The sequence below is a fragment of the Pelodiscus sinensis genome, chromosome 7 (genome assembly GCF_052426305.1).
Source record: "Pelodiscus sinensis isolate ZL-2025 chromosome 7, ASM5242630v1, whole genome shotgun sequence".
NCBI lineage: Eukaryota > Metazoa > Chordata > Testudines > Trionychidae > Pelodiscus > Pelodiscus sinensis.
In genome coordinates, this window is record NC_143058.1 from 38,687,057 (window position 1) to 38,711,345 (window position 24,289).

At 38.3% G+C, this 24,289-nt stretch overlaps 1 protein-coding gene across 1 annotated transcript in view; it reads left to right on the top strand.

Annotated features, from left to right (window-relative positions):
* Positions 1-24,289, top strand: part of LOC102446022 (sodium channel protein type 2 subunit alpha) — a 114,817-nt gene that overhangs the window by 31,751 nt on the left and 58,777 nt on the right. Inside the window, exons 4-12 of the mRNA XM_006137325.5 lie at positions 5,740-5,829; positions 7,492-7,620; positions 8,305-8,396; positions 9,299-9,571; positions 15,983-16,046; positions 16,705-16,846; positions 19,220-19,426; positions 21,956-22,249; positions 23,572-23,919. Of these exons, the coding sequence (XP_006137387.1) occupies positions 5,740-5,829; positions 7,492-7,620; positions 8,305-8,396; positions 9,299-9,571; positions 15,983-16,046; positions 16,705-16,846; positions 19,220-19,426; positions 21,956-22,249; positions 23,572-23,919 (1,639 nt within the window). The remainder of the gene's footprint in view (positions 1-5,739; positions 5,830-7,491; positions 7,621-8,304; positions 8,397-9,298; positions 9,572-15,982; positions 16,047-16,704; positions 16,847-19,219; positions 19,427-21,955; positions 22,250-23,571; positions 23,920-24,289) is intronic.

Sequence of the window (24,289 nt, forward strand, 5' to 3'; positions counted from 1 at the left end):
TCTGGAAGTAGCTCATGAGTGTTCTAACTAGTGCACAGAGAACCTCAAATCTTATGGACATAATTTATATAAAACTAGGAATAACTATGGATCTGATCCTGCAAATACTATTTTGAGTACTGAATACATTGGCATCAGTGGCTTTATTCAAGGTGGTAAGCAAAATTTTCAGTGTGTTTGCGGGATTGAACCTTATGAGTTAAACTTGACTCCTCTGTATCATCAAAACCTTAAAGCATGTTCATAGCATTATTCACATTTCTCAGAGTTGTGTTCTATATAAAGGACATTATTTTATTAAAGTTAACATAACTAACCCAATAATTTCAATAACTTTAATATGTTCAATGTCCCTAAAAAAAGAATTACTACGTCAATTATTTTTAAATTATTGCAATATCTCTTTATGTCTAGCTTTTTGTACTCCCATTCAAGGTTGGCAAGGTAGCTAAACACTTTGCTGGTAATATCAGACCTCTCATCCCACTATAGAATTCTTCTAGGTCATGGATTTGATCATGGTATGGGTAGCAGGGAACACACAGTATGAAAAAAAATGGGTGTGTGCACATGACTTACCGTGTGGGAAAGATATGCACTACTATTTCTACATTTTTCTCTGATGGTGAGACACTTCTCAAATACACTATGATAGGGACATACAACTTTTAGGAGGCATTTCTATAAAAAATGTTTGTAGGCCTATGTACTATATATTAATGTATACAATTCTGAGAATAGATTATTTTATATCAGTTGAAAAACTCCTCAGTGTTGTTGCAGGTTCCCTTTGAAATTTAGATTTCTGTGGTATCCTGCAAGCAGTATTCAGAGAAGGGATCTTTCAAATATTACAAATTAGCAAAGTGATTTGGAAGGGGTGCTATGTGCCATCTTGGCATGATGGTTCAGATGGCAGAGATATTAAATGTTGCAAGTAGAAAGTAGGCTACAGTTTGTGTTTTTTGTAGATTCTATTCTATTCTATTCTATTCTATTCTATTCTATTCAAAAGCCTTGTAAAACATATAATACGGGGGCGGGGGGAATGTAAAAGATGCTTACTGATCTCTTTACAAACTTGTCAATATTCATGTCTAAGCAAATTTCCATGGTGGATGTGATCTTACCAGAAGGATTGCATATTGAGGCATTGCACAGAACAGGAGAAAATAATATATATTATTTGTGGACATTGAAACAATGGACCAGTTACATATATGCTATATGTCTTCCTTATCCTAATTATTTGATGCATGGATGTTCATTGTTTTTACTTATTCTTTCAAGGTCTTCATTAAAATAATATACCAAGAACACTATCTTTCGGTTCTCTTGGAAATTCTGAAAAAAATGTATAAATGTTCTTTGTCAAAATAACCACTTTCATTTATTTTGGTAATTTATTTCAAAATACCTGTCAGTAAATATATCTTTGACAACACAGGCACACAAATATTTTTCCCCAGAATACATTGTTAAAGAAAAACCCAGTTCCTATTTCTCTGTCCCTCCCTCACACGCAGAGCCCAGCCAGGGGACCAGACACCTGAACTCCCCCTCCTGAGTCCAGCTATGGCCCCCCTTACCCAGATACCACCCTTCCAACCTTCAGATGCCAGGGATCCAGAGGGACAAGCAGTGTCATAGTTCATCTCAGGCTTGTGTGGAGTTTCCTGAGCACCATTGCCACCTCCTTCCTTCAAGGCAGGGGTGGGCAATAATTTTTTGGGGGGAGAGGCCACTTCACCAATGTTGTTAGTCATTGTGAGCCGGTCCCAAGAGGGGCAGGGCCTTAAAGGTCTGGGTCTCAGCTGGCAGGGGTGGTTCCTTCTAGGTACTGAATGTACGGGGAAGAAACTTTGTGTGCTCCCCTGTGGAGTGGGGAGTATGATACTCGGAGGGAACTTGCTAGCCATTTTGAATTGCTGGTGGTTCTCTCTGGTGCTGCATGCCCCTGGCAGGGGGAGGAGAGCGTAAGAAGTCTCCCTCCCCCAGGTTCCTATTGGCCTGGGAGTAGGGGAGCACGTGAGGTCTCTCCCCACACTGCCCTTCCTGGAGAGAGCCTCCAGCCATTTTGAACAGCTGGCAGTTTCCTCTGGCTCCATTCACCCCTCGCAGGAGGAGACCTTCATGGGCCTGGGGGCGGGGGAGCACACAAAGTCTTCTGTCCTCACCCAGTTTGGTCACATGATTCCTAGGGGGAATCGGCAGCCATTTTGAACAGAACCTCCAGCTATCTTTCTCGATTAGCCTGGGGACAGGGGCACTGCAGGGCAAGCCGCAGGCCAGATGAAATGGCTTGGTGGGCTGGATGTGGCCCATGGGCTGAATCTTGCCCACCCCTGCTTCAGAGCATGCAACTGCTGGGACCCTCCCAGCTCCCTCTCTCTGGCAGTGTCTTCTGTTTGTGAGTTGAATTCTGCCAGGTCCAGCAGCCCCTAGTGGCAGCCAACATCACTACATCCCATTTCTTTGGAGGAAAGGAAATTATGCATGCACAACATTAATTTCTGTGAAAGTCTGCATTTCACAGCTGTGCAGAATTCCCCTAGGAGTACAGGTTGGAAAAATTCACTGCCATACCCAGTCACCTTTAAATAGGTTTATTATCTCTAGACAAACAAACAAACAAAACCACTCCTTCAACTCACCTTTTGTCTTGGGGTTGTCCTGGAGTTTAATAATTTCTCTTCTGAGGGATCTCTGGTTTGACTTCTTCCTGCAGCTTCCCAGTCCTGGCCAGCTTTCATCTTCACCAGTTATTATTCAGTGCCTTTCTTAGTCTTTTGCAACAGTAGCTCAAAGGCCTCCTTGACACCTGGCTTTTTGCTTCAGATCTCCACCACTCCAGGACCCCACCACTGTTCTGTTTCTAGTCCTAGAAACAATCTAGCCTAGACTTGTCCAACTTTCTCTCCCTCTCTTCTTGTCTTCTAACAGAATTTTATTGCCCTAGATATATCCCTGTCCACTTAACGTTAGCTTCAGTGGCCCCACCTAATCTCACACAGGGTAACTAGGCCTAGTCTGTTCACAGGGACCAGCTATCCTGTGACAATGTTGGAGTAGAAAAAAGAGGAGTAATTTAAGAGCTAGACCCTAAGCTTCTGTCTTGGGGGAAGAAAGTGTACTGCTGGAAATCTTACCCCCTCACAATTGTATCAAAGATTTCAAGGGAAACTCCATGAGGAGAAGATCACAGTTCTCGCTATCAATGTTCCAATTTTTTCCATCTATGTGTGGATTTTTTTCATCCATGTGCAGAATAGGTTAATATATGCACCAAGACATGTATGAACATACACCACTGGTAGAAACAAAAAACCTAGTTGTGGATGCTCTGCTCATCAGCTGGACAGTATTTGAATCTCTCTGGAGTGGCCGCACAAGGGCACAGCTTACAAGGAATGTTGTTTGCTGTTCCTAATGCTGGTATTCCTGAGCAGGAATATCATCTGCCCCAATAATTTAGGCATAGGCCACAGAGTAAAGCAGTTCTCAGTCTCTAAAATACAACTGCTGTTAACATTTTTTAGCTTTTGGTGCCATCATGTGGCCATTTAATATATCATATGTCTGTAGATTTTTCATTTTGGTGTACTTTAATGTATACTGGACTATAGAGGGTATCTCTTCTGATAGTGAATGGGAAACTAAATCCAGATAAACTCCATCAAAGTCCATGAAAATATTTTGGATTTGTTTCAACGTTTACTCTGAATCAGTATTAGTGAGAAGAGAATTTAGTGTCAACACCTTTTAACATAATCAAAGCCAAATATATCACAAGCAGGCATCATTCTTGCTTCCCCATCACGTATGGGACAAATTTTTCTTTGTTCTCTTCCAATGTCTTGTAAGCATGCCTTGCAATATATGTAATATTATAGCCCTGAACAGAGACAGTACAATGTGCCTATATATGTAATGTTTTTTCTGCAGCATAGGAATATTGGGAAGAAACTATAAATGTAGATGTTTGACACTTCTGAGCTAAACTACAATTGTGTCCATATCTTGAGACATGAAAGATTGCACTACCATTCAGCCCTTCTCGGATCACTCAATTTTAATTAAAATATCATCTATCATCTCTTTTTATAACTTCAGTTTTCTTTATCTCAGACTTTTTTATCCTCTGAACTGTCATTCATGCTAAAATTCGACACTCTATGCGTGGGTCTCAACAAAAACCCTAGCTATCTTACCCATTACAAAGATAGCTTTCCCAATTATCACCTCTAATACCATTAGCTCACAGACATTTACCTTTCCCCACCTCTAATACCATTAGCTCACAGACATTTACCCCCTCCCCTGCATCCCTCTTCTGTTCTGAAATTTGATTTGTCCTTTTCGTATGTGTTCACTTTTTTTTTTAATTGTATCCTTTGGTATATATGGTTGTGACTATTTTCTTCCACTATTTGATCTGAGGAAGTGGGTCTGGCCCACGAAAGCTCATCATCTAATAAACAATCTTGTTAGTCTTTAAAGTGCTACATAGTCCTGTATTTTTTTTATTTCAATGGATCATGATACTCTATGACCTTAAGAATATAAGAACAACCATACTGGGTCAGACCAAAGGTCCATCTGGCCCAATATCCAGCTTCTGATAGTGGCCAGTGTCAGGTGGCCTGGAGCAAATGAATAGAACAGATAATCATCAACTGACCCTTTTCCTATTGTTCATTCCCAGCTTCTGGCAAATAGGCTACCATCCCTGCCCATCCTGGCTAATAACCATTGATGGACCTATCCTCCATTAATGTATCTAGATCTTATTTGAACCCTCTTGTAGCCTTTGCCTTCACAACATCCTCTGGCAAGGAGTTCCATAGGGTGACTGTGCATTGTGTGGGGAAATATTTCCTTGTGTTTGTTTTAAACCTGCTACCTATTCATTTTGTTTGGAGATCCCTAATCATTTTATTATGGGAACAAGTACATACATTTCCTTATTCACTTTCTTCACTTCAGTCATCATTTTATAGACTGCATTCATAATCTCCTGGCCAGCAGTCTGTGACTGTACTTCTGCCTGAATTATCTTTTAACTCCTGAAGCGAATTCTGTGGTATTGTTTTGTTTTTATTGAGAGGTGTTTTGGATTTTACATTTAAAGAATATTAAGTGTATCTAGCCTCCCACTTCCATGCTTTCTATCTAATCTCCCTCACAAAGCTCCTGTTTGCTAGCTCCTCTGATCACTTAGGAATGAACTTTTTAAAGCCTACTCTTCTTGAGTAGTCCCCTCCCCCTAGTTAAAGGTTGATGGGAGCTAAAAGGCTTAGGGATAAAAGCCTCATTAAGCATCTCTCAGCTCTCTGCCTTGCCTAGCAGGCACCTGACTCAGCACACACATATGATCAGCACATGATCCATCAAACAAACAAACAGACCACACTCTGTATTTTAGTCAAGCAGCAATCACACTACAAACACAGACACACACATATAGACAACAAACTTAACCCAAAGGTCACATATTCTCCACTCCTTCACCTGGAGAACTCCCTCACCAAACTCTCTTGTGAGCTGCTCCTGTTCAGTAGTTCCTCCTAATAACTATAGTGCAATAATTAAGAAAATTCTGAGGTTTTACCCTAAGCATCAACAGAGTAGTAAAGGAGTTAATAGTTCCTAATAATGAAAATTTGTTAAAACATTGATCTAAATATGATACTGTTATGCTAAGATTTTTCTGATATATGATCCTTGACTCTGATCCACATTGTTCAGCATGCTTATTATGTGCACTATATTGACCAACTGTGTATTTATGACTATGAGTAACCCTCCGGATTGGACAAAGAATGTAGAGTAAGTTAAATGCATTTTTTAAAATATTTCCATAAATATGATATAGCTTCTATAAGTGACCTTATTTTTTAAGATAATGTGAATTGACAGCAACTATTCTATGACACTATTGCTCTAAGGTCATATAAGTTCTATATATCAGTCTTTTTATACACAGATTTCTCATTAATTTCAGTGGTGTTATATATATGTAATGATAGCACGTATTAACCCCTTTTTTGCTTATTGTGGGTTATCAGTATTTTTCATTGTGCAGTAAACATGTCAATAGATTATATCATGAACTACCATGTGTTTTGTACACAACCTGGCAAACCTCCTTTCCCTAGCAATCAAATAACATCCCATGTGGGGTGATTCAATGTCCCAATTTTATAGGCACAGTCCTGATATTTGGGGCTTTGTCTTATTAGGTATCTATTACCTGCCACACTCCACCCCCATCCCATCCCAATTTTTCTTGCTGTCTGGTCACCCTGTCCTTGTGACAACTAAGGCACTTGCATATATTAAAAAGTAATAATAAAAAAGTATTTCGTGGATTTACAGTTCTTTTTGTTTGATTTAACTCCTGGAAAATAGGAGGAGATGATCCACAGTCTGTGAACAACCAGCTCTCCACAGATCAGCAGCAGGTGCTCTGTGGATGACTGGTACCTGTACACCACAGATTGGAAACTACTGTTCTCCATGAGGCTTCTTGTTTTTGAAAAATGTTAGCTTGATTGTTCTGTTTGAGAAAGGAAAATCTTTTATAGTCCTTAAATGCTGCTGAATGACCACACTATTACATTACTTTTTTGAACAATAGCCACCTGGTTAGTGAAATCCTGGTACAACTGAAATCAATGGCATAATTCTCATAAATTCCAATAGGCCAGGTTTTCTTTCAAAAAGTTTTAACATGTAGTAACATGGAAGCAGACTTCAGCTCTCCTTTAATTCCTGCAGGCTCCCAAATGTTATCAAGGGTTCTCACAGAATCTTCATGGGTAGAGAGCGACTCACAGTGCATCGACTGCACTCATGCAACTTACTCTCTTGTGAGCTCTATGATTTTTGTGGTTTTGGCAGGGGGAAAAATATGGCAGACTATGGTCAGCAAAAACCCTCCTCCCCAGCTGTGGGTCCATATGTCAGTGGAATCCCCATGGTTGGTCTCCTAAAAAGCTGGGAGCAGAAAGAGAACGTGTCACAAAGTTGGTTTTCTCTCTCCAATACCTTCCCAAGATAAATCTTCATTCTTTGGCTATCCTCTGCTTGTAGAAAGAAGTGAGAGCTGGGTGCTGTTGGTTACTTTTGAGCTGAATGAGTGAAAAAAGAGTGGCAATAAATTTTTTTGTAGTGGAAGAAAAAAAATTACATAAACCCAGAGTGAAATGGGTTTTCATCACGTTTACCAAAATACTCAGTTTTGGCCAGAAACAAATGCTTGATCCTAAACATCACTTGCAAGTGCAGAATTGTATAATATATTTTAATATTCAGATTTTGATTCTTTTTCTCAAACACATAATTCTGCAGATTTTTAAAGTTGGTTTTATCAACACCATTTAAAGAAGAAAATAAATCAAATCAAATAACTATAAATAGTAATGCAAATAGAAATGATGTGACACTAATATTTGTCTCTAATAACTTTTGCTTCAATATTTTCCTCAGATACACATTCACTGGAATTTATACCTTTGAATCACTTATAAAAATTCTTGCAAGGGGCTTCTGTTTAGAAGATTTTACTTTTCTTCGAGACCCATGGAATTGGCTAGATTTCACTGTCATTACATTTGCGTAAGTCTTTCAACAATTTTTAACCTTTATGAGGGTATGAAATTAGTGGCTACAAATTACATCATATTTTAAAAGGCAGAATTTTTGGAGCATGGATTTCCTGTTGTTTCAAAATTATTTTTACATGTTCTGCATATTTTAATATTTCAAAATTAAACATGCTGCAGAAACCAGAATGGTGTGTCAGCCACTAATATTGAGACTAATATTGGTTTATATTCTCAAAAGAAGCTAATTTCATATCCTGTCTTCTTTCTGTTTACCAGAATGGAAGCGATCCCTTTGACTTCATGCCACAAAGTTACCAAATTAGGTGTTCAAAATTAAAATCAGTGTGGTTTACTTCAGTGACATTTAAATTTAATTTGATGGTCAGGAAAACATATTAATAATACAAGGCAAAAAACAATGAAAGGTGAAGAGGTCTTGATGAAAGACCCAAGTAAGTAGCATAAAATCTGCCTAAATTCTGAATAACTGTGATTTAATCCTACAGGTATGTAACAGAATTTGTAAACCTAGGCAATGTTTCAGCTCTTCGAACTTTCAGAGTATTGAGAGCTTTGAAAACTATTTCTGTAATCCCAGGTAAGAAGTAATTGGTGTGAGGTGATAGGCCCCTTGTATCTCCAACTGTTATCTGTGTGTTGTCATTGTGTTTGTGTGTGAACTCCCCTATTACAGATATGTGACAGAGTTTGTGGACCTGGGCAATGTCTCAGCGTTGAGAACGTTCAGAGTTCTCCGAGCATTGAAAACAATATCAGTCATTCCAGGTGAGAGCTAGGTTAAACACTGAGGCTGAATTTAATTCCACTGAAGCTTTAATCACACCTTATAAGCATAAGCCTTGTTGCTTGCTACACATTATAAACAAAATAAAAAGCAGGAATCAAAATTAAATTTATTTAAGTTTGTTTTTTGCTTTTTTAATATTAGCAATATTTTATTTTTCAGAATCAGCCTTTGAGTTTAACAGATTGTTGCATGAGACATTTGCAGTAAACAGCCTATGTGATTTGCATCTTATGACATCAAGCTTTCCTTTATGCATTTTTTAAAAGTTAGTCTTAAGGCTTTCATATTGATGCAAATTTTATCATTTGTTGCAAGCACTTGGGTCAGTCTTAAAATTTAATATAAAGAAATAAAACTATAAAGGATAGCATGGGCATGCATGGGTGATTTTTTTTAAAAGATGTCTTTCTTCTCCAAACCATGACCTGCACTAAAATGTAAGATTTAACACTGTATCCTTAAATTATGAGTACATAATAAGATCTTTTCTGCTGTCTTATCAATGTAAATTTTTTTAAACAAAACAATATAATAAAGGTTTGGGCAAGAAACATCAGCAAATGAAAATGAGATACATTTTCTTTATAGGGCTGGGATATAGCATGAATAATAAAATTACTTGTTTTTGGCATTAGTGATGTGTTTGGGAATATATATTTTTTATTTCCATACACAAATTTGAAATACACATAAACCTATAGAGCTTTTCATTCATCATCACAAGCAATCAGGCTTTTCATAAAATTTACTGTATCACTAACATTAGTATCATGTATTTGTCATTCTGCATGAAATCTGTATCTTATCAGGAAAAACACATAATATTTTATATGTTTAGAATATGTTTAACATCGTAATAAAAATCCTTTTCTTTTTTCAGGCTTAAAGACTATTGTGGGAGCCCTAATTCAGTCTGTGAAGAAGCTCTCGGATGTCATGATCCTGACTGTGTTTTGTCTCAGTGTATTTGCACTAATAGGGCTGCAGCTGTTCATGGGTAACTTGAGGCACAAATGCTTGCAGTGGCCTCCAGACAACTCAACTTTGGAAATAAATGTTATTTCCTACTTTAATAGCACAATAGGAGAAAATGGAACATTTGTTAATACAACAGTGAGCACATTTAATTGGGAGGAGTACATCGAGGACAGAAGTAAGAATTAAAATATAATTTTACATTGATTTGTCTTAAACATTTAAAGACAGATAGAAAAGTATGAAACAAAAAACAGGACTATGTAGCACTTTAAAGACTAACAAGATGGTTTATTAGGTGATGAGCTTTCGTGGGCCAGACCCACTTCCTCAGATCAAATAGTGGAAGAAAATTGGCATGACCATATGTACCAAAGGATACAATAAAAAAAAAAGAACACATATGAAAAGGACAAATCAAATTTCAGAATAGAAGGGGGAGATAAGTGTCTTTGAGCTAATATTAGAGGTGACAATGGGGGAAGAAACAGGAGGGATAGCTCAATGGTTTGAGCATTGGCCTGCTAAACCCAGGGTTGTGAGTTCAATCTTTGTGGAGGCCATTTAGGGATTTGGGCAAAAATTTGCCAGGGATGGTTCTTGGTCCTGCTGTGAAGGCAGGGGACTGGACTCAATGACATTTCAAGGTCCTTTCCAGTTCTAGGAGATAAGCAATCTCCATTTTAAAATTTTAAGCTATCTTTGTAATGGGTACAATAATTAGCATCCTTGTTAAGAGCTAGGTGTAAAGTTCCAAATTTAAGCCTGAATGACAGTTCAGAGGATTGTCTTTCAAGTCTAGTGTTAAAATGTCTTTGAAGTAGGATGCAGGTAGTTAAGTCCTTGGGACAATGCCCTTTCTGGTTGAAATGGCAAGAAACTGTTTTTTCTTTGTGATCCTGTCTAGTATCTGTTTTGTGTGCATTGATTATTTGGCGAAGTGTCACCTAATAAACCATCTTGTTAGTCTTTAAAGTGCTACATAGTCCTGTTTTTTGTTTCAGCTAGACCAGACTAACATGGCTACATTTCTATTATTATAGAAAAGTATGGTTCTCTTGTCTTTCCATTAAGATAAAAGGTCTGGTAGTTCTGGTACAACTAAAGAAGGCATTATATATAAATAAATAATCAGTATCAGTGTGGATTAAAATTCCTCCTTAATAAATAATCATCATGTTATCTCCTCATGTTATAATTTCCCTTAAAAATTCTTAAAGATGACTTAGAGGGAATACAACTAATCCCTCCATCTGAGTCTTAATTTAGAGGAATAAGCAAGAGTTTGCATATTAGACAGCTGTTCATTTATTTATAACCTGAATAAATCAATGACCTAACACTTTACTATCAATATCCTATTACTTGCATAATGATATAAATGATGGTACAGGAACCAGTACAGCTTTTGCACTCTCTCAAATAGGCAGCTGGTTAAAAACACAAACTCTTACATTAACAAATAGAAAATGTTAATACAAATCATAAGAATTAGTCTAGACAATTCTAAGTCTTTGTCTTGCATTTACATGGTGAGCTGTATTTCCTTTGTCCTAATTTATATCGTTATTGGCAAAATATTAGCTCATTTTCTGATTGTTAATTATCTATTTTTTATATTTACAATCAAGTTTACATTATAATTGGATCATGTCTTATATATTTAGCCCCTCTTTCTGCAGTCTCTCAATGCTACACAATCTTGTAATATATTTATCCTCTCAGTATCCCTGACTGTACTATTATCTCCATTTTACACTGAGAACTGAGTCACGAGAGTAAGAGCCAGGTTTTTTCACAGTTATCTGCGTAAAAGATGCAGATAAGCACCTAATGAGATTTTGAAAAGTGCCTAAGTCCCATTGTAATAAATGGGAATTAAGCACCTGGGCACTTTTTAAAATCCACAGTAGGTACCTAAACACTTTTTAACATTAGGCTGTTAGGTTTTACAGGAAGTCTGTGCTAGAGCAGAAAATTGTATCTAAATTTCCTGAGTCCCAGGCTAGTGTCCTAATTACTGCACCATCCTTCCTCTCTGAATAAAGTTTTTAGATGACCCCCCTACAGTGAAAATACAGTTTTTCTTTAAGACATCTGGGGCATAAGATCTGCTCGTTGTCTGTCTGTGTTTATATTAAAACTCTATTGTAGCCAACTTATGCTGATTGCAGTAAAGTAGAGATGTGGTCAAGGAGCTGGTTACAGTGCCCTGATTCTCTGGTTAAACTTGGCCCAGCTGGCAGTGGTTCATAAGGGTAAGTATACACTGCATATTAAAACCTGCAGCAGTGAATCTCAGCGCCTGCGTCTACAGACTTGGGCTCACATTATGGCACAAAAATATTGTGGCCTGGACTGGAGCTCTGGCTCTGTGAAACCCACTCCCATATCTGGATTTAGGAACTTGTGCTCTAGTCCAAACCTAAACATCTACACAACAGTTTTTAGCACCATAGCCCTGACCCGAATCTGTAGACCTGGTCTCTGAGATTCACTACGGTAAGTTTTAAAACAGTATAGACATAAAGGGCCACCTTCTTTCTGGTATCCAGAAAACATCTCACTCTGGTTATTTCTCCTCTTTGCCACCCATACCAAGAGTTGTGCTAGCTCTGCCAATTCTACACCTATTCGAGATTCCCAATCCAAACAGGGAAGACAGGGTAAATTGCCATTTCTTTTGCACCACTTGACTGGGGGGGCAAGAACCTGCCTTAGGGATATTAAGAATTCTGACCCTTCCATTACACCTCACATTATTCTCATTGTTAGCCAATGTGTTTAAATTGTCAGTTACTGTTTACTGCTATTAGCATAGTAGTTAGGCTAGATATCAGAGTCTCTAAGTCCATCGTACATTTCCATGGTCTACATTTTCCAGACATTTCTTCATTAGTAAAATGAGTTGTCTTTTATAAATCAAACTGATTTTTACTGCCATTGGCATTTTAAGATTAATTATCCCTCTGGCCCAATATGTTGCTTGTGGGGTATCATGTGATTTTATAACAGCAAGCGATACCTCAAGGCCAGTTTTCCTCTTAGCATAGTTTTATTCTACACTAAGCATGGTCAATAGTCCATCATAAGTAAATTAACAGTGGGACAAAAGGTCAAAATACATGGCTAGTTACATCTATCTGGTAGGAAGCACATGAGAAATGCAATTTTACCCATGAATGCTCACAAAGAATAGCTGTTTTTTGGTTTTGCTTACAGATATGAGTATTCTCTATTCCCCTTACTCCTGAGAGCCTTTAGATTAAAAAAAAAAAGATATCGGGGTATGTTGTTCAAGAGAAATAAAAAAAATTCTTGCTAATTCCAAACAGTACATTCCAACCTCTTTTGTTTCCATTAGAATTTTCAGCAAACGGTTCTTTGCCTTTTCATTGAGCTGGATTGTGCAATCCTTACTCACATTGATGAGCATTTATTTTAAAAATTATCCTATTTATGATAATGGGGCTGATTGATACAATAAGTGCTCATCGGTACGAGTAAGAGTTGCACAATCTATCTCTTTGCTAATGTGCTGTTTCATCAATTTATTGGCTTTAAAGGACTGAATTTTGATTATCTTTATAGCTATCTATGAAGTCTCATAAATAATTAACATAAAATATATGGACAATAAAATTTTATTAATTCAGCATCCTTTATTTTTTTCATGGTATTTGTCAGTTATTTGCAAATGTATAAAATGTGGTAATCCACAGAGGGTCTCAAAATCATTTGTATGGCTTAATGACATGCTACTGTACTATTGCTTGTATTAAGCATCTTCTGTGCTTGTTAGAAAATCTTTTCCTTCTTCTCTCCCCCACCTTCCCTTATTTATTCTTGGATCTGGACTTATTATACTCCAGTCATCTGAAGAAATGGATTTTGCCCACGAAAGCTCATGATACCATCTACATGTTTTCATAGAATCATAGGACTGGAAGGGACCTCGAGAGGTCATCGAGTCCAGCCCCCCGCCCTCAAGGCAGGACCAAGCTCCGTCTACACCATCCCTGACAGATGTCTATCTAACCTGTTCTTAAATATCTCCAGAGAGGGAGATTCCACCACCTCCCTTGGCAATTTATTCCAATATTTGACCACCCTGACAGTTAGGAATTTTTTCCTAATGTCCAATCTAAACCTCCCTTGCTGCACTTTAAGCCCATTACTCCTTGTCCTGTCCTCAGAAACCAAGAGGAACAAATTTTCTCCTTCCTCCTTGTGACACCCTTTTAGATATTTGAAAACCGCTATCATGTCCCCCCTTAATCTTCTTTTTCCAAACTAAACAAGCCCAGTTCATGAAGCCTGGCTTCATAGGTCATGTTCTCTAGACCTTTAATCATTCTTGTCGCTCTTCTCTGTACCCTTTCCAATTTCTCCACATCTTTCTTGAAATGTGGCACCCAGAACTGGACACAGTACTCCAGCTGAGGCCTAACTAGTGCAGAGTAGAGCGGCAGAATGACTTCACGAGTTTTGCTTACAACACACCTGTTGATACAACCTAGAATCATATTTGCTTTTTTTGCAACAGCATCACACTGTTGACTCATATTCAACTTGTGGTCCACTATGACCCCTAGATCCCTTTCCGCCATGCTCCTTCCTAGACAGTCGCTTCCCATCTTGTATGTATGAAACTGTTTGTTCCTTCCTAAGTGGAGCACTTTGAATTTCTCTTCATTAAACTTCATCCTGTTTACCTCTGACCATTTCTCTAACTTGCTAAGGTCATTTTGAATTATGTCCCTATCCTCCAAAGAAGTTGCAACCCCACCCAGTTTGGTATCATCTGCAAACTTAATAAGCGTACTCTCTATCCCAATATCTTCATCATTGATGAAGATATTGAACAGTACGGGTCCCAAAACAGACCCTTGCGGAACTCCACTTGTTATCTCTTTCCAGCATGATTTAGCACCATTAACAACAACTCTCTGACTACGGTTATCCAGCCAATTATGCACCCACCTTATCGTGGCCCTATCTAAGTTATATTTGCCTAGTTTATCAATAAGAATATCACGCGAGACCGTATCAAATGCCTTACTAAAGTCTAGGTATATGACATCCACCACTTCTCCCTTATCCACAAGGCTCGTTATCCTATCAAAGAAAGTGATCAGATTAGTTTGGCATGACTTGTTCTTCACAAACCCATGCTGGCTATTCCCTATCACTTTATTACCTTCCAAGTGTTTGCATATGATTTCCTTAATTACCTGCTCCATTATCTTCCCTGGGACAGACGTTAAACTGACCGGTCTGTAGTTTCCTGGGTTGTTCTTATTCCCCTTTTTATAGATGGGCACGATATTTGCCCTTTTCCAGTCTTCTGGAATCTCCCCTGTCTTCCATGATTTTTCAAAGATCATAGCTAAAGGCTCAGATACCTCCTCTATCAGCTCGTTGAGTATCCTGGGATGCATTTCATCAGGACCTGGTGACTTGCTGACATCTAACTTTCCTAAGTGATTTTTAACTTGTTCTTTGTGTATCCTATCTTCTAAACTTACCCTCTCTCTGCTTGTAGTCACTACGTTAGGCACACCTCCAGACTTCTCGGTGAAGACCGAAACAAAGAAGTCATTGAGCATCTCCGCCATTTCCAAGTTCCCTGTTACTGCTTCTCCCTCCTCACTAAGCAGTGGGCCTACCCTGTCCTTGGTCTTCCTCTTGCTTCTAATGTATTTATAAAAGGTCTTGTTTCCCTTTATGCCTGTAGCTAGTTTGATCTCATTTTGTGCCTTTGCCTTTCTAATCTTGCCCCTGCATTCCCGTGTTGCTTGCCTATATTCATCCTTTGTTATTTGTCCTAGTTTCCATTTTTTATAGGACTCCTTTTTTATTTTGAGATCATGCAAGATCTCCTTGTTAAGCCAAGCTGGTCTTTTGCCATATTTTCTATCTTTCCTACACAGCGGAATTGTTTAGTTTTGGGTCCTTAACAACGTCCCTTTGAAATACTTCCAACTCTCCTCAGTTGTTTTTCCCTTCAGTCTTGCTTCCCATGGGACCTTACCTACAAGTTCTCTGAGCTTATCAAAATCTGCCTTCCTGAAATCCATTACCTCAATTGTGCTGGTCTCCCTTCTACCTTTCCTTAAGATCATGAACTCTATTATTTCATGATCACTGAACCCCAAACTGTCTTCCACTTTCAAGTTCTCAACTAGTTCCTCCCTATTTGTTAAAATCAAATCCAGAACAGCTTCTCCTCTGGTAGCTTTTTCAACCTTCTGAAACAGAAAGTTGTCTCCAATGCAGTCCAGAAACTTATTGGTTATTTTGTTAGTCTTTAAGGGGCTACTAGACTATTTGTTGTTTTTTAAGAAAATCTTTTGTTTGTCAAAAATATTATTTTCGCTAATTCCTCTGGCTCTAAAATTATAAGCTTTTTCTATTGAAATTATGTTTCTGGTTTCCATGTTGTGATTATATTCATTTCCTGTAAAACACAAGTTTATATATTGTAAGCTTAAATTTAGATTTAAATGGTTTCTTTATGTGGTGACTAAATAGTTTTTTCCAATGTATTCATCTCACTTGTCTCCACCTCTTTCCCTTTTTTAAATAGGTCATTTTTACTTTTTGGAAGGACAAAATGATGCTCTGCTATGTGGCAATAGCTCAGATGCAGGGTAAGAAAATGTCTTATTACTTATGATTTATTATCAGTGATGAAAGAAGTTATATGTATAAAATTAATTCAGGAAAATTCAACCGGAAAACCTACTGTAGTCTCTTTCACAGTGTATTATTTCAAATCAATGAAGTTTCTGGAGTATGATACTGGATTTCTGAGTATCGGCATCAACATAATTTGAATTTGCAAAGGTCCTATCTAAGTGTGTCACGTTAGCCTCAGTTCCCAAAAGTAGCCTTTCACATTCTTTAAGCATAAACATTTATTGCCATCTGAGTAGTGTCCTTATTATCAGCCATGCAAGCGGTAACTTTTTTGCATTTCCACAGGAGATGTGCTGACAACTGACAAACTTGTGAGCTGCAAGAGCATGAATGGGAAAGATAGTTTATTATACATTTTATTATGAAAGCACTGAAGTGTTGTTAGAAAATAACATACTTTTTACTTTTCTAATTTGTTTGATCTTAGTTAACCTTACAGTAGTCTTTATTGGATTGTTTTGTAGAGTACAATGTTATCTGATAATAATTTCATCCTGAGTAACTGCCTGCATGTTGACCACTCATACTCCTAAACAGTTTTGTGCTGTACTGTGGTGTGTAATGATTTGGAGTATCTGTTTCAATTAGCATTTCTTCTTCTTTTGGCAGTCAATGTCCGGAAGGATATATATGTGTGAAAGCTGGTAGAAACCCCAACTATGGCTACACAAGCTTTGACACATTCAGCTGGGCATTCTTGTCACTGTTTCGACTGATGACTCAGGACTTTTGGGAGAATCTTTATCAGCTGGTGAGGATCCACTAAAATAAACACTATTACCTCTGCTATAACTACAACATAGGGTTTACATACTGTCTTTCATCCACGTACACCCCTAGGATTCTTGGGCTTGAACTGTCTTTGTGTTTCTTTACCACCTGAAACAATGAAGTAATTCCTGGTGTTTTACTGAGTCTCTCAGGTTATACTGCAATATACATTAATAATAAGAATTGTTGGTAATCAAGAATAACTGTCTTAAGGTGGATAAATGAACCCAGATTGCTAAAGAATCTTGTAAAACACAATGCAGGACAATGTAGCACTTTAAAGACTAACAAGATGGTTTATTAGATGATGAGCTTTCGTGGGCCAGACCCACTTCCTCAGATCAAATAGTGGAAGAAAGTAGTCACAACCATATATACCAAAGGATACAATTAAAAAAATGAACAAATATGAAAAGGACAAATCACATTGCAGAACAGGAGGGGGATGCGGGGGGGGGGGGAAGGAAGGAAGGTAAGTGTCTGTGAATTGATGATATTAGAGGTAGGGAGAGTGGGATGTTTGTGAGTTAATGGTATTAGAGGTGATAATTGGGGAAACTATCTTGGTAATGGGTGAGATAGTTCAAGTGTTTGTTGAGTCCTTTTTGGAAAGTGTCGAATTTTAACATGAATGACAGTTCAGAGGATTCCCTTTCAAGTGCAGATGTAAAAGGTCTTTGTAGCAGAATCATCTATAGCCAAGCCCTTCGATACAACCGCAACTGCTCTAATCCCACTGACAGAGACCAGAAGCTTCAGGATCTCTACCAAGCATTTATAAACCTCAACTACCCACCCAGAGAAATAAAAAAGCAAATTGAAAGAGCCAGACGAATACCTAGAAACCATCTACTTCAAGACAGACCCAAGAAAACCAACAATAGAACACCACTTGTCATCACCTACAACCCCCCACTTAAACCTGTCCAACACATTATCAATAAACTACAGCCTATACTGGAACAGGATACCATACTCAAAGAGGCTCTGGGAGACAGACCCATAGTCTCCTATAGACAACCACCTAACCTCAAGATGATTCTTACCAACCACCACAGGACATACCACACTAATACCAACCCTGGTACCTTCCCTTGCAACAAACCCCGTTGCCAGCTTTGTCCACATATTCATTCTGCTGATACCATTATTGGACCTAACCCAGTGAGTTATAAGATCAAGAACTCATATTCCTGCGCATCCAGAAATATAATCTATGCTATCATGTGCCAAAAGTGTCCGTCTGCTATGTACATTGGACAAACATCTCAGACACTTCGCCAAAGGATTAATGCCCACAAAACAGATATCAGACAAGATCACAAAGAAAAAACAGTTTCTTGCCATTTTAACCAGAAAGGACACTCTCTCAATGACTTGACCACCTGCATTCTGCTACAAAGACCTTTTACATCTGCACTTGAAAGGGAATCCTCTGAACTGTCATTCATGTTAAAATTCGACACTTTCCAAAAAGGATTCAACAAACACTTGAACTATCTCACCCATTACCAAGATAGTTTCCCCAATTATCACCTCTAATACCATTAACTCACAAACATCCCACTCTCCCTACCTCTAATATCATCAATTCACAGACACTTACCTTCCTTCCTTCCCCCCCCCCCCCCCCCGCATCCCCCTCCTGTTCTGCAATGTGATTTGTCCTTTTCATATTTGTTCATTTTTTTAATTGTATCCTTTGGTATATATGGTTGTGACTACTTTCTTCCACTATTTGATCTGAGGAAGTGGGTCTGGCCCACGAAAGCTCATCATCTAATAAACCATCTTGTTAGTCTTTAAAGTGCTACATTGTCCTGCATTTTGCTTCAGCTACCCCAGACTAACACGGCTACATTTCTATCACTATTGTAAAACACAGTCAGTTAATACCAGAGTTATGTCTGGCTCCCAAACTAATGTTACTAGACCATGGTTCCTCCTTAAAGGATACATCCTGTCTCTAACCTCGTTGGGTGTGGAAGGATAAGATGTGAGCCTTCTGCTATGTACCTCTGCATAGTGTAGTGTACTTCTACAGTACAGGATAAAAACCCACTGTAGTACAGTTTCAAATTTGAAGTTTTGATGCAGCTGAGTAGCAGAATCTTATTTACCTTAACCCCAAAAGTGATTCTTGTGCAAAGCCCATGTAACTCTAATTTTGCACTTATGAACAGAATATGACAAAATATTTGTATATGGCAAAACTATATGAGTGATCTAAAATCAGTTGTGCCAACACAATAACTCCTATTATAATAGAACTGTGCACTAAGTATGGACAGTTCACCAGACTATGTCGTAACTATAAAAAACTGAGAACACTGGTTATTTCTTTTTTCCTCAGACACTACGTGCTGCTGGCAAAACGTACATGATATTTTTTGTCCTGGTGATTTTTCTGGGCTCTTTCTATCTGATTAATTTGATCCTGGCTGTGGTTGCCATGGCCTATGAAGAACAAAATCAAGCAACCATGGAAGAAGCAGAGCAGAAGGAGGCAGAATTTCAGCAGATGCTTGAACAGCTGAAAAAACAACAAGAAGAAGCTCAGGTACCTTTTTAATCTAAAATTGCTCTTTTAATCCAAGATTATGCACTGGTCCTTTTCAGATGCACAAGAGAAAAACCCTGCCTCCCTTCACAATAGTAAATTACTTCCCCACACAACAAACACATCCCCTGAACAAGGATGAGCAATAGATACACCCACCTATGGGAAAGGTGCAACTGCTCCAGAGCTCAGCAATTTGAAAGGGCCTGGGGTTCCAGCTGCTGTTGGAGTCCTTCACTCTTTAAATTGCTGCTAGAGTTCTGCATGGCATGTTCCAGGCAACTCTCAGGGCTGCATTGGGGAGAGGGCAGGGGTGTGGCATGGTGCACTCTGGACAATGCTGAGAGCTGGCTGCCTCAGCTCTGCTCCTTCCACCCAAGACCCCACCCCTTCTAGGGGTACAGAGTTGGCTCCCACAACCTTGCCCAAGGGCAAGTCTTTTGGCCCCTCTGGCAATAGAGAGATAATGACTTTGCTCTACTCCTTACTCAAGGCTACACCTAAATGAAAATCTGTTGATTAGTTACAAATCTGGTAAAGAAAACTGACTGTGTAGAGACACTGGAGATTGAAGTCTCGGGTGAAAATGTGAATAAAACACTGGTTCTGATACATTAATTATTTCCAACTAACTGACTATTACATTCTTGAATGTAACTCGGGAGAAATATCTGTCTGTGAAAATGGCAACATTTGTCATTTATGACTGCTTCTCTTACTTCTCTCACTTTCCCCAGATTGAGCAGAAAATTGCAATAGAACTGCAGGCCTAAAGAAAACTTAGGGTATGTCTACACTGCCACCCTAGTTTGAACTAGAGTGGCTAATGTAGTCATTCGAACTTGCAAATGAAGCCCAGATTTAAATATCCCAGGCTTCATTTGCATGTTCCTGGGTGCCGCCATTTTTAAATGCCTGCAGCTACACGTGGCATGGGCTAGGTAGTTCGAATTAAAGCTCCTAATCCGAACTACCGTTACTACTGCAATGAGGAGTAATGGTAGTTCAAATTAGGAGCTTTAATTCAAACTACCTAGCCCGTGCCACGTGTAGCCGTGGGCAGGTAGTTCGAACTACCGGGCATTTAAAAATGGCGGCGCCCGGGAACATGCAAATGAAGCCCGGGATATTTAAATCCCAGGCTTCATTTGCAAGTTTGAATGACTACATTAGTCACCCTAGTTTGAACTAGGGTGCCTAGTGTAGACATATTCTTACTTATTTTGTGGTCAGTGCTTCCCACTCAAGTAGTAGAAAATGTATGTATTTTTTCCAGTCTGGTTCCAATTAATGGAACACTACACTAGTGTTGCATCACTTGGAATCAGACTTGAAAAAATACATACATTTTCAATGGTGAGTGTAATTAGTTGTTAGAACAATTTATCAGGGGTCATAGTTGATTCTCCATCACTGACAATTTTTAAATCAAGACTAGATGTTTTTCTAGAAATTATTTTGGGGAAGTTCTATGGCTTGTGTTATTCTGGAGGCCAGACTAGATTATTAGAGTCCATGAATCTTTGGGTCATACTTTTGAAGCCTCTCATGCTCCACAAGGGCTTGTCTCTACTTACTGCTGGATTAACCTGCTAAATTGAATACTGATGGCACCCCATCAAGCATGTTACTCCTCATAGGCACTCCCAGAAAATCAATATGAGGTATGTCAACTCCAGCTGTGCAATTGTCAGAGCTGGAATTGTGTATCTTACATCGATTTTCTCCATCAGTGTAGACCTGGCCTGATGGACTAGTTGATTGGCTGACATCATATTCCTGGCCAGTGGCTAGAGTTGATCTATACCTTCCTGGTAAGGGTCTGGTTAAAGATTAGCTGAGCTGTGCCTTCTAGAAAAGGCTGGTACTGACTGCAGCTTTTCGAAAAAGCACTTATTTAGTCAAAAAATTTGAGATTCTAAGTGGTGTCAGGGTTGCTGTGGAAAGTAGTTTAACTGAATTTTATGAAGACCATTTCCTGAAGTGATGTCACTGGACATTCCTAGTCAATTAAGGAGTTGGTGACTATCCATAAATTCATCTAGGACCAAGCAAAAATTATTTATAGAAATGTTATCCCCCTGATACTGAGGATATTTGCTTATATTTTCTTTGCTCTGAGTCTACATTTCCTGAACTTTGTATAGTTTGTCTGCTGGTTAAGATTTACAAGGGGAAGAATTCATTGCAAAAATGCTATATTGCTCTCTTTTCTTCAATCCAACAAAAACTGTTGGAAAAATGATTGTTCACCTATATTGTTCCAATAATGCAGTTTTCTTCTGAACTTCTCTACTCCTTGTTGGGTTCAGGGCTAGAATATCAGAGCCACTTTTGGTCTGGATTGTAGTAAATTGGTGAAATGTTATTCCTTGTATATTACCAAAAAGGTGCTTTGTGCAATATGCCATGCTTTATGAAGCGGCATCTGTGCTTCACTTTCACAAATATCAAATTCACTCACTTTAAAATAAATTTTAAAATGTTAATGTTGTACAGTGTAATTATGTGTAACTTTTTGACACACAGGCAGCAGCAGCTGCTGCACTAGCAGCTGAAACAAGAGAGTTCAGTGGAGTAGGTGGAGTAGGAGGATTCTCTGAAAGTTCTTCTGAAGCATCAAAATTAAGTTCAAAGAGTGCTAAAGAGAGAAGGAACAGAAGGAAGAAGAGAAAACAGAAAGAGCAGTCTGAAGGAGAGGAGAAAGATGAGGAAGAATTTCACAAATCTGAATCAGAAGATAGCATCAGAAGGAAAGGTTTCCGATTCTCTATTGAAGGGAACAGGCTGACATATGAAAAGAGGTTCTCTTCTCCACACCAGGTACAGTAGTAATATCCATTAAACTGTGTCTTTCTTGCATCATAATCCATTTGTCATGGAGAGTGCAGTATTGGTAAGGACACAAGGTTAACATCCTTATTCTTGAAGGTGTGTCACAGGATTTTCAATGTCATTTCAAATGTCCAGGACTTTTTGTTACACACTTATAGTGAATATAATAACAACACAAGGCAGTATCACTCCAGCAGTAAAGGTTATGTCTACACTTATGGTGTTATGTAGACTACAGACACTGCACACACACACAACCCCCTAGGTATAAACAGCAATGTAGTTGATGAGTCATTGCTTAGAATAGTAGAGAAAAGACCTGCCAGGACTTTATGGTATATCTTTTACCTACTCTCTAAACAACTCTACACTGCTAAAAATAGCAGTGTAAACATCCCTCTACCTTCCTGCTGCCAGAGCATTTCTTTGCCATGCGAAGTTACACACAGACATGTAGACAAAGCCTTTTTTTCACTGCAGCTGTTGGCTACATGTTGCCTATATGCTACTATCAGAGTAGACAAGGCCATAGTGTTTCTAATTAAACCATATAAGGATGACAATGCATAATCATTCAAGTCAAGAGGAGTATTCAAATAAGCTGCACACATGCTTAAAAGGCTACAGGATTGTTTAATGTGAGGTGTGAATCTGAAAAGACTTACCCATATGAATAAATTTACTCTCATGAGTAGCCACATCAAATTCATTGGGACTACTCACACACGTAAAGGTATTCATATGCACATATGTCTTCGCAAGATGAACCTTGTTAGCATTTGCGTAAGGAATTGCAAACATTAAAATCCTCTGAGAACTCTTTGAAGGATTGAGACCTAAAAGGATAGTATCTAGGAAAATATTTGCATTTCTTAAAACAAACTCATATTTGTTTGCTGTCTATTAGTAAAAACTAGGGCCCATGAAATTTGCAAAAATTTATTCAATCAAGGATGCCGAGAAAGCAGGAATAACTAAGAGTCTAGTTTCAGTTTTATTAATTTATGAACAGCCTGCAATAAAATATGCAGAGAAATAGAGAAGAATTTTCATTAAACATCATCTTTTACTCTAATTAAATTGATTTAATTTTTCTAAGTGGTAAAGTAACTAAGGACAGCAGCAACCACTATGTGCTTCCTCTGATTACTTTTACTCCCAACCTCTACCTAAAGCATGTGTGTGTGTGCATGTGCAATTCTTTTTTTGTCTATGACATAAATCTTTATAACATATTAACTTCGTATTTTTCCACATGAAAACATTTTTTAAAAATCAGCTACTAATTGTATAATTTTCTTTTTCTTTAGTCTTTGCTGAGCATTCGTGGCTCCCTGTTCTCCCCAAGACGTAGTAGCAGAACAAGTCTTTTCAGCTTCAGAGGTCGAGCAAAGGATGTAGGATCAGAAAATGACTTTGCCGATGATGAACACAGCACTTTTGAAGACAATGAGAGTAGAAGAGGTTCTCTCTTTGTTCCTCACAGACATGGTGAACGGCGCAACAGTAACATTAGTCAGGCTAGTAGGTCATCCAGGATGGTACCAGTTCTTCCAGCAAATGGGAAGATGCACAGCACTGTAGATTGCAATGGAGTTGTTTCTTTGGTTGGAGGACCTCCAGCTCTCACGTCACCTACTGGACAGCTTCTCCCAGAGGTAATCATTGTCAGAAGTGGCTGTTTTATGACTGTAAAGACATTTCTAATAGTTGAGGCAAAATGTACTCTTCATACTATACCCCCTTGTGTTTTTACAAAATAAAATAATTTGGGAATGAACTCTGGTTGATCAAGCTGTGAATGATCCTGCATATTTTAACACCTTTAATATTCTCCCCTCTTGGCACTGGCTAAAAACTGAAATCTATCTTCCTATATGTAATGAAATACCTGATAATACTTTTTAATATAGTGGGAATTAACAAGATAAAATAGTAAATAATGTCGCAAGCAAAATGTATGGCTTTATTGTATAGCCAATATATCTTAACTGAAAATTTAAGTTCTTCAATCCTTTATCAAATAGA